This window comes from Schistocerca serialis, chromosome 9, assembly GCF_023864345.2.
Source record: "Schistocerca serialis cubense isolate TAMUIC-IGC-003099 chromosome 9, iqSchSeri2.2, whole genome shotgun sequence".
In the NCBI taxonomy this organism is placed as follows: Eukaryota; Metazoa; Arthropoda; class Insecta; order Orthoptera; family Acrididae; genus Schistocerca; species Schistocerca serialis.
In genome coordinates, this window is record NC_064646.1 from 244,892,795 (window position 1) to 244,908,141 (window position 15,347).

At 40.4% G+C, this 15,347-nt stretch overlaps 1 protein-coding gene across 2 annotated transcripts in view; it reads left to right on the top strand.

Annotated features, from left to right (window-relative positions):
* The window catches only part of LOC126419351 (rabankyrin-5), a 599,595-nt gene that overhangs the window by 576,116 nt on the left and 8,132 nt on the right, over positions 1-15,347 (top strand). Inside the window, exons 22-23 of one of the 2 annotated variants that reach the window (XR_007575992.1) lie at positions 3,411-3,509; positions 11,019-11,140. Coding sequence is in view for 1 of the 2 variants with exons in the window: in XM_050086537.1 (XP_049942494.1) it covers positions 3,411-3,509 (99 nt within the window). In the remaining variant the exon portion in view is untranslated. The remainder of the gene's footprint in view (positions 1-3,410; positions 3,510-11,018; positions 11,141-15,347) is intronic. The other variant, XM_050086537.1, reaches the window with a different exon arrangement.

Below are 15,347 nucleotides of genomic sequence, written 5' to 3' on the forward strand. Positions count from 1 at the left end.
TTTCAGACTAACGCAATAGTTGTTACTGTTCAAAGAAAAAATCCAAATTGTGTAAAAAGATTTACGAGTGTTCCCCAGAGCCCTTTCTTTGTGTGTTCTCGGCAGGTAGCTCTGTGGTTAAGTCAACAAAAGTTAAATGCAGTTTATTCCAAGTACAAAACCCCACTTATTCTTTCTGGGTAGCTTTTTGCAATTTCCTTTTTACAGCGTGCACAACCATGAGTACTGTTCATCGCATGTTTCATGCGATATCATTGTCAATTGAAAAGATAATTTGTTTTTCATTACAAGCAAAATGTTTTATAAAATGGAATTTTCTACCCCTATTTGATAGATGTCCAAAATTAGGCTAAATTGGGCTAATGGAACATTCAACTTAATGATATTTTCTCTCTTGGACATCTATTTATTATGTTACTACTTACTTAACTTGCCATTCTTGTCCTGGGCCTGTTCTGGTCCATGCTATGTGGTCTTCCATGCTACTGCAAAACAGCATCACTGCCAAGTCACTGTGTTTCGTTGTCCTTGTTGAAAAGTGTATTTATAGGCTCTGTATAGTCTCTGCTCCTATTACTGTTGTTCACTGAGCTACATTTTATTCACGGTTACTTTTGCTGATTGAAGAAAGTGTTATGTCATACCAGTAAACCATTACTAATTTAGGACTGCTGGGTTGTACGAGCACATAAAATTCCAATAAAGGGGAAAAATACATTTTGCTTATGACGAAAAACAAAATAATGTTTCATATTAATAGTGATGCTGCAGGAAACATGTGATCAGAAATATTTGTTAAGGCTGCACAAGGATTGCTAGCTCTTTCTAGGAATCTTTCCTCAATCACCTGTAGCAGTTCAGTTGTATCACTCATACCTTTGCCCCCCTGAAGCCAGACTTCTTCATGCAATTGTTTCTCAACTTTGATTGCAACTGTCTCTTCTATTTTGCCGGTTGAGGTAGCAAACTTACACATCCACACATCGGAAAAATAAAATCGAAAAGAAAGGATTGTTGCAAAACATCTTGAAAACTCTCTTATAGAAAACAATATTATAGTTAAAATCCAGTTAAGATTTCAAAAGGGGAAAAATACAATAAATGCTATCAGGGAATTCACTGACAAGATAAGCTCTGCTTTAGACAAGGATAAAAAAGTCACAGGTATGTTTTGTGATTTGACCAAAGCTTTTGACTCGGTCAATCAGTTACTACTTCTACACAAGTTAGAGAGAGATGAGATCGTGGACAGGGCATTGCAGGGGTTCAAACCTTATTTGTCTGAAAGAAAACAGAATTATTCTAAATTGAATGGAAAAAAATCATTCTCAGACTGGAAAAAGATTTGTAAAGTGGTCCCGCAGGGCTCAATTTTAAGGGTCTTATCTTTTTCTGCTGTACATAAATGATTTACCTTTAGGCATTGGTGTTCACTCCATTTTATTCACAGATGACACCTCGGTTTTAATTGAAAATGACAATTTAGAACAAATTCATGATACTGTGGAAAATATAATGGGAAACATAGAATTGTGGTTTTAGCAAAATGGGTTAAAACTCATGTCACAAAAACACAATTAGTGCAGTTCAGTGCTAAAACATCATCAGCATCTCCCATAAAAGTCGTGCACAACGATCAGGAAATGACTGAAGCAAGTTATGTAAAATTTCTCGGTCTAAATCTTGACAAAAATTTAAATTGGAAGGCACATCTAGACTTCTTAGCAAACAAACTCAACAGCCTAGCTTTGGGATGAATGTCTTATCTGGTTCCACCCTTATGGACACCAGGAAGATAGTCTACCACAGCCACTTTGAAACTATAATTCGATATGGAATAATTTTCTGGGGAAATTCTACAAACAGTCCAAGATTATTTGCACTTCTAATGAGAATCATAAGTAATGTGTTTAGTCCAAAAAAGGAATATCATGTCATCCATTATTTAAAAAATTAAAAATACTATCTAATTTAAAAATACTATGTAATCCTTCTCTGTACATCTAAGAAACTTTTATTTTCATGTATAAAAATCAAAACTCGATTGACAATTTTCATTTCAACCACAATTACATTACTCGTCACAGTCACAGTTTCAAACTTATCTCTAACAATTTAAAACTTTACGCCCAAACACCATTGTATAAGGGATTAAAAATTTAGAATAAAATAAATATCACAAATCTGTTAAATATGGAATTTGACCCATTAAAAATATTGTTATTTAATACACTAGTGGAAAAATGTTGTTATACAATTGAAGAATTCATTCAGGACAGTTAGTCAATTTGAAATGAAAAGAAACAATAAAGATTGTGTACTGCATAATAAATTGTTAATATATTGTATAAATTGTATTCAGAAATGCCTGCTTAAATATGTTAATTATTACAACCTTATTTTCTTAAAGTAATTTGACGGGTCTTCAGTACAACTGTACGTTTGTAACTGTACGTTATGAGACAAATAAACTACATACTACATTGTACATTCCTTTGAAATACCCAAGACAGCCAGTATAAGGCTGTATTAGATTCTTTTCCCTGTTTTATTCAGAATGAGTAACAAATCTCATCTAACAAATTGTTGACTAGATATTTATTAAAACTTTAATTTTCTTTTGTATTCATTCTTTTCATGGAATGTGTGTGTGTGTGTGTGTGTGTGTGTGTGTGTGTGTGTGTGTGTGTGTGTGTCATTGTTCTTTTAGTTTCATGCCAAGGAAATGTATTAATTATATAAATACATGAAAACAACAGAGTTATTGTAAACAAACCTCTGTTCTTAAAGTAATCATTATCTTTGAAAATATTAGTGTAATCAAGTAAAGATCGAGATACCAATAGAACATAAACAGATGCTGTTTAACAAACTAGTAAACTAGCAGCTTTTCAGACTAATGGCTTTCCTTTTAATTTATTAGTTTACAGTAAGCACAACTAGTACTAACCAATATAAGTTGCAATCTGTGCATGGCATTACAAGTAAACTAAGTTTCTGTGGTTTCATTGTCTTTCGATAACGCACAGCTTGACTTGGTCCGCTTCCCAGAAGGTTGTTGTTCTTAATAGAATGCACAAAACACAATTACTGGATGAATGAATATTTACAGATACACACAGGTTTCCAATAATGATTGACACAATCTCTCTAGAAGTAGTACTGTGACTTCAAGATCGACACATTCTTATTCTCATTAGATCACAAGAAGGTAATTTGACATTATTGGTTTCTGCTGTCACTCTTGTAGTTGTGCCACACATTAATTAATCCATGTCAATGAATAGTGTGACACTGCTCAAAGTGTCATCCTATTCTCTGATTAATTTGTTCAAATATGATTTTATCTAAAAAAGATTACAACATTGATTGTATATAAAAAAGATTGCAAAAATGAATTATTTTTGCAGTTTGCTGGATAATTTATCCCGGGAGCCACATTTTACAGAAGGTGACATTTGCTTGGAGTGTGGAATTAAATTTGGAGTGAGCATTCATAAACATCACTGGTAAGTAACAATTCCAAAGTTAAAGTGGATTGGTAACCTATTTATGCTGCATTAGAATTGACTAGCAAATTTATCCAAAATTATAATTCATCTTTTAGCTACAATAGTGAACAGAACATGTGTTATTCTGTAGCATGCTTGCACACAAAAACATGCCATGGGCTAACCTTTTCATGCCTGCTGTCCCTGGATTCCATAAATGTTTCTCTGTGAAGGCAATATTTGATTTCATACACTCAAATGTGATCTTCCCACGGTCCTTGTTTATACAGGGTGTTACAAGAAGGTAAGGCCAAACTTCCAGGAAACATTCCTCACACACAAATAAAGAAAATATGTTATGTGGACATGTGCCCAGAAACGCTTAATTTCCATGTTATAGCTCATTTTAGTTTCGTCAGTATGTACTGTACTTCCTCGATTCACCACCAGTTGGCCCAATTGAAGGAAGGTAATGTTGACTTCAGTGCTTGTGTTGACATGTGACTCATTGCTCCACAGTACTAGCATCAAGCACATCAGTACGTAGCATCAACAGGTTAGTGTTCATCGTGAACGTGGTTTTGCAGTCAGTGCAATGTTTACAAATGCAGAGTTGGCAGATGCCCATTTGATGTATGGATTAGCACGGGGCAATAGCCATGGCGCGGTACGTTTGTATCGAGACAGATTTCCAGAACGAAGGTGTCCCGACAGGAAGACGTTCGAAGCAATTGATTGGCGTCTTAGGGAGCACGGAACATTCCAGCCTATGACTTGCGACTGGGGAAGACCTAGAACGACAAGGACACCTGCAATGGACAAGGCAATTCTTCGTGCAGTTGACAATAACCCTAATGTCAGCATCAGAGAAGTTGCTGCTGTACAAGGTAACGTTGACCACGTTACTGTATGGAGAGCGCTACGGGAGAACCAGTTGTTTCCGTACCATGTACAGCGTGTGCAGGCACTATCAGCAGCTGATTGGCCTCCACGGGTACACTTCTGCGAATGGTTCATCCAACAATGTGTCAATCCTCATTTCAGTGCAAATGTTCTCTTTACGGATGAGGCTTCATTGCAACATGATCAAATTGTAAATTTTCACAATCAATATGTGTGGGCTGATGAGAATCTGCATGCAATTGTGCAATCACATCATCAACACAGATTTTCTGTGAACGTTTGGGCAGGCATTGTTGGTGATGTCTTGATTGGGCCCCGTGTTCTTCCACCTATGCTCAATGGAGCACGTTATCATGATTTCATACGAGATACTCTACCTGAGCTGCTAGAACATGTGCCTTTACAAGTAAGACACAACATCTGGTTCATGCACAATGGAGCTCCTGCACATTTCAGTCAAAGTGTTCGTATGCTTCTCAACAACAGATTCAGTGACCGATGGATTGGTAGAGGCAGACCAATTCCATGGCCTCCACGCTCTCCTGACCTCAACCTTCTTGACTTTCATTTATGGGGGCATTTGAAAGCTCTTGTCTACGCAATCCCGGTACCAAATGTAGAGACTCTTCGTGCTTGTATTGTGTACGGCTGTGATACAATTCGCCATTCTCCAGAGCTGCATCAGCCCATCAGGGATTCCATGCAACGGAGGGTGGATGCATGTATCCTCCCTCGCTAATGGAGGACATTTTGAACATTTCCTGTAACACGCTGGTACGTTCTGTTGCTGTGTGTTTCCATTCCATGATTAATGTGATTTGAAGAGAAGTAATAAAATGAGCTCTAACATGGAAAGTAAGTGTTTCCAGACACATGTCCACAAAACATTTTTTTTTTCTTTGTGTTTGAGGAATGTTTCCTGAAAGTTTGGCCGTACCTTTTTGTAACACCCTGTATACAACACAATATTCTGCCAGGGAAACAAAAATGATATGGCATTAATTGCCTTCTTCTTGCATGGATAATCATACCTTAACAATAGAATGGGCTCATATTAGCAAATGATACAATAGCAATAAGATTAAATTCATGATGGGGGAAAACTAAATGTGGTGAGCCACAAAGTTTGATGCTTTGCCAACTTCTGTTCTTGGTCTACATACATCATTTACCTGTGGAATTGGTGGACTCTAAAAAAACTGTAATGTTTCTTAATGAAGTAACTATATTGGTAGAGGGTCCAAACACATACATAACAGACATAGTTGGGAGAATAATGGAACAGACTTACAATTGGTTCACGGACAATGGCTTAACTCTGTTCTTACAGAAAGTCATATTATAGAAACTCGTATTATCGGAATGACTTACAGGTACCAGAAATAGAGACCAGTGGGCATACACTGAATGAGGCTCGAAGTGTGAAGTTCTTCCAAATAAACAATAAATGTAGGGGACACCAGCCTGTGGATGACTCAACCAGGAAGCTCAGTTCTGGCCATTTTACATGTAGAAATCTCTCATACTGTGTTGGCCTTTAGAAAGAATTTCTAGCACACTTTCCTGCACATAAGGTGAAACAAAGTGTTTATTCTACTGAGGTAGATAGAAAGATTATTGTGTGAAATTTATAACCAAATATTTTGCAGTAGCCCCTTCAGGAACATAGGAATTCTTACACTTACATTGAACACAGTCACTCTTTCATGGTATTAGTCATTAATAGCAGGTGTTAATTTATGATGAAATTTGTAGCACCACTCCCGAGCTCGTGATCTTATCAGTTGTACCCTAGCTGACTGGGAAACCATGGCGTGGCCAGATGAGTTCTGTTTCCTGTTGGTAAAAGTTGATGGTAGGGTTCAAGTGTGCTGCAGACCCCACAAAGTTGCCAACAAGGCACTATGCAAGCTAGTGGTGGCACCATAATAGTGTGGGCTGTGTTCACATGGAATGTAGTGGTCCTGTGGTCCAACTGAACCAATCGTTCACTGGAAGTGGTTATGTTCAGCTACTTGGAGACCATTTGCAGCTGCAGCCATTCATGGGCTTCATGTTCCCAAACAACTGAATTTTTATGGATGACAGTGCAGCCTGTCACCGTACCACAATTGTGTTCGTGATTGATTTGAACAACATTCTGGACAATTTGAGTGAATGATTTGGCTTCCCAGATGATCTGACGTGACTCTCATCAAACATTTATGGGACACAATCAAGAGGTCAGTTCACGCACAGCATAGTGTATCGGCAACACTTTCGCAATTATCAACGGCTATAGAGGCAGCATGTCCCAGGCAGAGGGCTTCCAATGACTTGTTGAAACCATGCCATGTCACATTACTGCACTATGCTGGGCAAAAGGGGGCCTGACATGATATTAGCAGGTATCCCATGACTTGTCATGTAGGTGTAAATGCTTCCTAAACCACAGACCCCCCTCCCCCTCCCCCCCCCCCCCCCCACCCCCCACCCCATCAGCCAAATCATAAAAATTCCATTCTCTGGATCTGATCGCTCCTTTCACAATGACCTTCACCTTTTCAGATTTTGCCAGTGCCTGGCCCTCACAAACCTGGTACAGCAAAAACACAGCTCCATGGCGCAGGCATCCCAGAGCCACCTCTGTTTCCTCCTCAAGATACTGCTACCATGCAATCCCTGCTTCAAACATCATATCTTTGAAATTGAATTCATTACTCTCCAGGTGCAGGAGGAGCATTCCAGACACCACCTTCATAAGTTACCTAGCCTGCTGACATCCACCTCAGGGCACTAGTATCCATCCTCTATCCTATCCATAGTGTTCCTCCTCATCAGCCCGTAATAGTACCCAAACCTTGTCTAGCTGACCTTTCAAACTTGCCACATCTCCCAAAACTCCCTATCCGCACTCCACCAAATAAAGCTGAAACATTCCTGTAATGCTGTTGTTAACCTTTCCACTAAAATCATCAGCCCCACAGATGTTAGTTCTATCCAAAGGCTTCATCTTTAGCACTACACTTGTCAAAGATCTATTCTCCTTCTCCTGATCTTTGCAGTGGAAATGCTTCTTTGGCATCATTCCCTCCAACCCAAGCAAACATAATGCCAACATTGAACCATGCATCTCCTAGTTCATATCGCCATCCAACCAAACATCATCACCCCCCCTCTGACCCACCCATCCATCCTGTGTCACTTTCCAGGAATTCCATACCTCCAATTTGGCCTCACTATCCTTCTCCAGGTCCCTTCCTCAGAGTACCAACCTTTCAGCAGAAGAAAGGACAGCTATACAAAACCTCAAAACAAATCCTTATCTAATCATCCTACCTGTAGATGAAAGTTCACCTCTGTTGTTAAGATTTGCATACCTAGCAGAAAGGCTCTGTCAATTATGTGTCTCCTCCACGTATGAAATTTGCCATAGTGGTACTATCCCAAAAGTCCCACATAGCCTCCAGTTCTGTAATTAAAGCCTTAGGTTCTTCCCTGAATCCATTTTCCTCCTCACCTCTGAAACGCTGCACACCCAACTTCTACATGGTCCCCAAAAATCCACAAACCCAATGATCCTCGATGACCCATTGTAGCTATTTATTGTGGCCCCAATGGAAGAATTTCGGCCCTCGCTGACCAATGCCTCCAATTAATTGGACATAATCTAGCCTCCCATATCAAAGATATCAACAACTTACTTCACTGAGTCTCCACTGTCCCCAGCCCCTTATGTCCTGAATCCCTACCCGTTACTGTTGACCTACTTATTGTACACCAACACACACCTCATCCCCATGGCCTTACTGCTATTACACTGTTACATTTCCCAAAGTCTTTCAGACTCCATTCCTCATACAATGTACTAACTTTATCACAACTTACTACTACTTCACCTTTGAATGAAAGCTATTCAAAAAAGTCCGTGCGGCACAGCTATGGGCATGCACATGCCATCCTCCTTTGCCATCCTGTTTGTGGGTTTTCTAGGGAAGTCCTTTCTAGCCTCCCAAAACTCCAAACTCCCAGTTTGTTTCAGGTTCATTGGTGATACCTTCATTATCTGGACTCAGGGCCAACACACCCAGTCCTCATTCCTTCACAACCTCAGCACTTCCTCTCCCATCCACTTCACCTGGTCTTCCTCAACTCTGTGTGGCACCTTCCTGGACATTGAACTCCTCTTCTCTGATGGCTCTGTCTACACCTCTATCCCATGTTAAACCCAACAACCACTAACAGCTGCCATCACTTCCACCCCAAAAAATCCCACTGCTTATCTGCAGTGACAAGAACTCCCTTGCCCATTATACTGAGGATCTCATCAGGGCCTTCACAGATAGGCATTATCCCCCAGGTTTTGTCTGCAAACAGATTTCCCATCCCATTTCCCCCACAAAGCCCCTATCCTCATACCATCCCCAAGAACCTGCTACAAAGGAGTGCCACCTTCATCACTCCGTATTGCTCTAGACTGGAGCAAATAAACCATGCCCTTAGTCAGAGCTTTGATTACCTTTCATCATGCCATGAAATTATGGACATCCTACTGAAGATCCTTCCCACCCCTCCTAAAGTGGTGTTCCGTCGTGCAAGCAAACCTCCACAACATCCTAGTCCATCGCTATGCCACTTCCAACCCAAACCCGAAACCCTTGCCACAGGAGTCATGTCCTTGTGGAAGACCTACATGCAAGACCTGCACAGTCCCCCCATCCAGTAAATCCCACTTCCGTTCTGTCACATGCTTATCCTACCCCATCAGAGGCCGGGCCACCTGTGAAAGGAGCTCTCATATACCAGCTCTGCTGCAATCATTGCACGGCTTCTTATATTGGTATGACTACCAACCAGCTGTCCACAAGGTTGAATGGCCAATGCCGAAATTGTGGCGAAGGGCAAAGTAGACCACACAGTGACACAATATGCAACTGAACATAACATGCATGATGTCATTGGCTGCTTCATAAATCAGGCCATCGGGATCCTCACCTCCACCATCTACTTTTCGGAACATCACAGATGCAAGTTATCCTTACAACAAATTCTCCACTCCCAAAATTATCCCAGCCTCAACCTATGGTAACCTATTGTCTTCATACCCTCCACCCAACAGTTTCCACCCCCTATGTCCTAACACCTCCTCCCTATTCTTGTCCCCAAACCCTCTTTGTATACTGCCCTCTGCCGACACACCCGGTCGTCTTTCCCCTTCTCTGCCCCACAGTCTCCCGATGGTACACCATTGGCAACCTAATCCCTGCACACTCTGCCAGACAGCTCACTTCTCTCCACCAACCCCTTATCTGGCTATCCTTCCCCCTTCTCCACTTAATCCAGGTTGTTGCTTCTGTTCTATGTGAGATAGTTGTATTCCAGTGTGAGCTGCTGGAGCTGGTGGTCATGTGTGCATGAGGTGTGCTTGCTTGTGTGAATAAATGTTGTGTGTGTGTTTCCTTTTCCAAAGAGGGCTTTGGCCAAAAGATAATGAGTAAATGTTTTTTCGTTGTGCCTGTCTGCAACTCAAATGCCATCTTCATGGTGAGTAGTAATCTATCTTTTCATTATGTTGGTGATATTTCAACTTGGAGTTTCTATCATTTAATTTTCATATAGATTACACATCCATCACTAGCGTTCAGAATGGAGTTTTGTAGTTGGTGAAAAGTCAATAGAACTTCCCAGTAGACTTCAAGCAGGAAACTGAAAGTCCTGCAACAGTCAAAACTGAAGTAAAAGACAAATCACTTTGTATGAGGGACATCCACAGGTGCGAGAATATATTTCAACTGATGAAAACTGCAACTGCTGCGTTAAAATCACCCATGACTAGTTTTGCAGCGTTATAGTCGCATCTTCAGGTGACAAACCGGTACCTTTCAATACATAATGTTCTTAAAATCACTGTAAGGGTAAATAATAGAAGTCCCCTATCCTCCTGCACTAAATTTGCATCAAAAAATATGAAACCATCATCAGTAAAATAACTAGAGGAACTAGAGCAGAACTTAAACATCGGAGGAATGTGCTACATCTTCTCTGGAACTGCAGCCAGCCTACTAGTGCAATCGATATTGAATAAGTGGGCCCTGTCCACAGAAGAATGCTCAGCAGTGCATGCACAGAACCAGAGGAATCAACATAGTCGGCTAGAGGGCTCAGACATGTGAAAAGCAACGGTATTATAGCAGGGGTTCTCAAACTGTGGGGTGTGACCCCAAGGAGGGAGTGCATTATGTTGGGGGGAAGGGGGCAGAAAAAATTCTCAGTAACAAACAATTAGGTTCAACTTTTGTCAAACAAATGGCATGCCGCTGACCTAGTTTGAATTTCGCTCGACCTCGGTGTTAACGTGAGACGTGGTCGACGACAATGAAACTGCTGTCACATTTTCAGCATTGTTTGAAATAATCGGTCGAGCTGTGCAGCTTCCTTCTGCGCCACCTAGGATCAAAGCCTACACCTGTGAGCTGAATAGGCTTTGTTCCTAGGTGGCGTTGCTTCCTTTGACAGTCGGGGGAATACCCTTTGTCGCCTGCACCATTACTGTTTCCGTAACTATCCTGCGCGGTGTGAGATTTGGCTCGTGTATCTCAATGCATCCTTATAGTGTTGACTATAATTATAGTCTTATAATTACAGACTTTATGAGGAAGACTTGACTGCAGTATGAAGCAGTTCCTGATTAGTGACAAACATCGAGACAGCAGTGGTCTGTCAACTGGAGGAGAGGAGGGAGATACTCCAAAAGCGAAAACAAGGAGGTATGACGAGAACTCTTTATTGCTAGGCTTCGCAAAAACTACAAACATGTTCACAGGGTGTAGTTTGTTTAATGATTTTAGCTGCTGATAGCATGAAACCTAACAAGTTAAAGAGACATCTGGAAACCAAACATCCAGAATTAACAGGAAAACCAAATTATTATTATTATTTTTTTTTTTTTTTTTTTTTTTTTGGAAACTAAATGTTTTATTATCTACCCAGAGGAACTTTGCTAAAACAATGAATGTGACATCTAAGACCTTCTAAGCCTCTTACCAGATTCCTAATAGTGTTGTTAAATGCAAGAAACCACACAAGGTTGCGAAACTCTGGTTTTACCAGCAGCGATTGATATAGTATCAACAATGTTTGGCAACTCATGTGCTCAACAGTTGAAAAGTATTACTGTCTCTAATGACAGTGCATAGAAGAATTTTGACATTTTTGACGATTTACTCGAGCAGTTAATCGATAAATTGCCCAACATCTATTTTGCATTTCAATTGGAAGCAGCAACTGACAGTCATAAAGATGCTCATTTGATTGCTTATGCTCATTTTGTTGATGAATTTAATATTTGAGAGGAATTTCTTTTCTGTGAGCCGATACTAAAAACAGCTACAGCTGAAAGCCTTTTGGACATGCTCAATACTTCTTTTAATCAAAACAGTATAACATGGAATAGGTACATTGGAGTATGCACAGACAGAGTGTGCTCTATGTCTGGAATTTGTGGTGGATTGCAAGCGAAAGTTAAAGCTGTAGCTCCTGATACTGTATGGATACTGCATGATACATCGAGAGGCTATGGCTGCTAAAGAACTTAATCCACCCCTTCATGAAGTTCTGCAAACAGTTATACAAACAGCTAATATTATTAAGGCAAAATCTATACCTTTGAGTCATTTGAAAGTGCTATGTGTGGAGATGGGTGCTGAACACACTCAGTTGCTCTTTTTCAGTAATGCTCGATGGCTTTCAAGGGGTAAAGTATTGAAAAGAATTTTTGAACTGAGGAATCCTGTTTTTTAAAGGAGAGAAGTCTGTTCAGCAGACTGTTTCAGCAATGGAGATTTTTTACTTAAAATGGCTTACCTCACAGGTATTTTTGAGAAACTAAATATTCTTAACACTTCACTTCAAGGTAATTGGGCAAATGTACTATCTTTGAATGAAAAGGTGAAGGTGTTCATAAAGAAATTAGAGCTGTGGCAAAACCGAATGGAGAGTGGCATACAAGATATGTTCCCTCCTCCAGTGTCACTGTTACAGGATACAGATAATCCGATACTTCCAATGGTGATAAAAGCTTGCTTTCTTCATCATCTTGCAACATTAAAAGTTCACTTTGAGAAATATTTCAGCAACGATTTTGATAAATTTAATTGGGTTAAAAATCCATGCATAAATGCACATGGATCATCATTTCTAAATATAGAAGAACAAGAACAACTTATTGAAATCACTTGTGATACTTCACTGAAGAGTAAATTTAATGAAGTGTCTTTGTTGGAATTTTGGATACATATTAGCAAGGACTTCCCAGTGCTAAGCCAAAATGCGATGAAGTTGCTGATTCCTTTTGCAGCAAAATACTTGTGTGAGCCTGGATTTTCAGATTCGTCAGCTATGAAGTTGAACTACAGTTCAAAGCTAAATGTAAACAAAGAACTCTAGTGGTTCTTTCTGCTATTTCTCCACATCTTGAGAAACTTTGTTCTCAAAAGCAAGCTCATCCATTACACTGAACTTTTTAATTTAAATTTCTATTGTTCTTGCAAGTCTTGTTTGCTAAAATGTAAATAACAGTCATATCATAGTTTTTGAAAAAAAGAAAATGTGATAAAGATAAAAAATTTGTTCCGTATTTTCATTATAATAAGTCATGTTATTTTTGGCTTCTGCTGCATAAAATCTTTTTAAATTGAGTTTGGTAAACAAAATAAGGAAAAAATATAAAATATGACTATTTTTATTAATAACAATAGGCTGGGGGGGAGGGGGGCGGAGCTGATACTATTTTTTCTAGTGAAGAGGGGCTCCGAGGAAAACAGTTTGAGAACCACTGACTTAGAGAATATCCTTGTTAATTGCTATTCCAGTCCTGCTCCCAGTCCTGTATCCCTTGTGGTCTTCCCTTGTTGTCGGCCCAGGTGCAAGAACTGTCCCAAACACCCACCTACCACATCCTACTGCTGTCCAGTCACCAGTTATTTCCTACCCAGTGTAATGAGTGAAAGCAGCCATCTTATATATAGGATATTGTACACATATTGTGGTGTCTAGACAAGACAGCCTAGACACAATGAGAGGAAGCCGAAAGGCACGCGCTAAGCTAAAGCAGGATGGCGTGAGGTCTGAAACAGGATACGTAATGAATGCTATAAAGAAAAGTGCGTAGCTTCTGGAATACTTAACTTTAATCCATCCTTTTGGTACATCTGGAGATTGTGGCGATACAAGTGAGACTCTTTAGATACATGCAATGTTACTAATGGCGCCTTGCTAGGTCGTAGCCATTGACTTAGCTGAAGGCTATTCTAACTATCTGCTCTGCAAATGAGCGAGGCTTTGTCAGCATGCATCGCTAGCTATGTCGTCTGTACAACTGGGGCGAGTGCTAGTCAGTCTCTCGAGACCTGCCATGTGGTGGCGCTCAGTCTGCGATCCCTGACAGTGGCGACACGCGGGTCCGACATGTACTAATGGACCGCGGCCGATTTAAAGCTACCACCTAACAAGTGTGGTGTCTGACGGTGACACCACACATATTGTACATCACTCTCTGTGTTACATGAGAGGCAACCAACTGCCTACTCACATTAATGGCTCTGCCAAACTATAGTGAACTGCAACCAAACTATAGTGAACTGCAAACTTGATCGTTCAGTTGCCAAACATGCTGCACACCCCAACACAAATGACTTCAACAACTGCATCACTAAGCAGTCTGTTCGGATACTCCATTCACGCGCAACTTTTTTCTAAACCGTGCAGGTGAGAATTGTCTGTCCGCTTCACCTTACCTTTTCACTCCTTCTGTCTACGTCACTCCTTTCCCATCCAAATAGTGCATTGCCTTCTCTCACCACTCTTCTCCTACCGCCCTCCCAATGTAGGCATTCTCTCTCTCTCTCTCTCATATATATGCTGTATCTCTCTCTCTCATATATATGCTGTATCTCTCTCTCTCATATATGCTGTTTTTTTTTGTCATCAGTCTATTGACTGGTTTGATGCGGCCCGCCTCGAATTCCTTTCCTGTGCTTACCTCTTCATCTCAGAGAAGCACTTGCAACCTACGTCCTCAATTATTTGCTAGACGTATTCCAATCTCTGTCTTCCTCTACAGTTTTTGCCCTCTACAGCTCCCTCTAGTACCATGGAAGTCATTCCCTCATGTCTTAGCAGATGTCGTATCATCCTGTCCCTTCTCCTTATCAGTGTTTTCCACATATTCCTTTCCTCTCCGATTCTGCGTAGAACCTCCTCATTCCTTCCCTTATCAGTCCACCTAATTTTCAACATTCGTCTAGAGCACCACATCTCAAATGCTTCGATTGTCTTCCGTTCCGGTTTTCCCACAGTCCATGTTTCACTACCATACAATGCTGTACTCCAGACATACATCCTCAGAAATTTCTTCCTCAAATTAAGGCCGGTATTTGATATTAGTAGACTTCTCTTGGCCAGAAATGCCGTTTTTGCCATAGTGAGTCTGCTTTTGATGTCCTCCTTGCTCCATCCGTCATTGGTTATTTTACAGCCTAGGTAGCAGAATTCCTTAACTTCATTGACTTCGTGACCATCAATCCTGATGTTAAGTTTCTCGCTGTTCTCATTTCTACTACTTCTCATTACCTTCGTCTTTCTCCGATTTACTCTCAAACCATACTGTGTACTGTTCATTCCGTTCAGCAGACCATTTAATTCTTCTTCACTTTCACTCAGGATAGCAATGTCATCAGCGAATCGTATCATTGATATCCTTTCACCTTGTATTTTAATTCCACTCCTAAACCTTTCTTTTATTTCCATCATTGCTTCCTCGATGTACAGATTGAAGAGTAGGGGCAAAAGGCTACAGCCTTGTCTTACACCCTTGTTAATACGAGCACTTCGTTCTTGATCGTCCACCCTTATTATTCCCTCTTGGTTGCTGTACGTATTGTATACAACCCGTCTCTCCCTATAGCTTACCCCTAC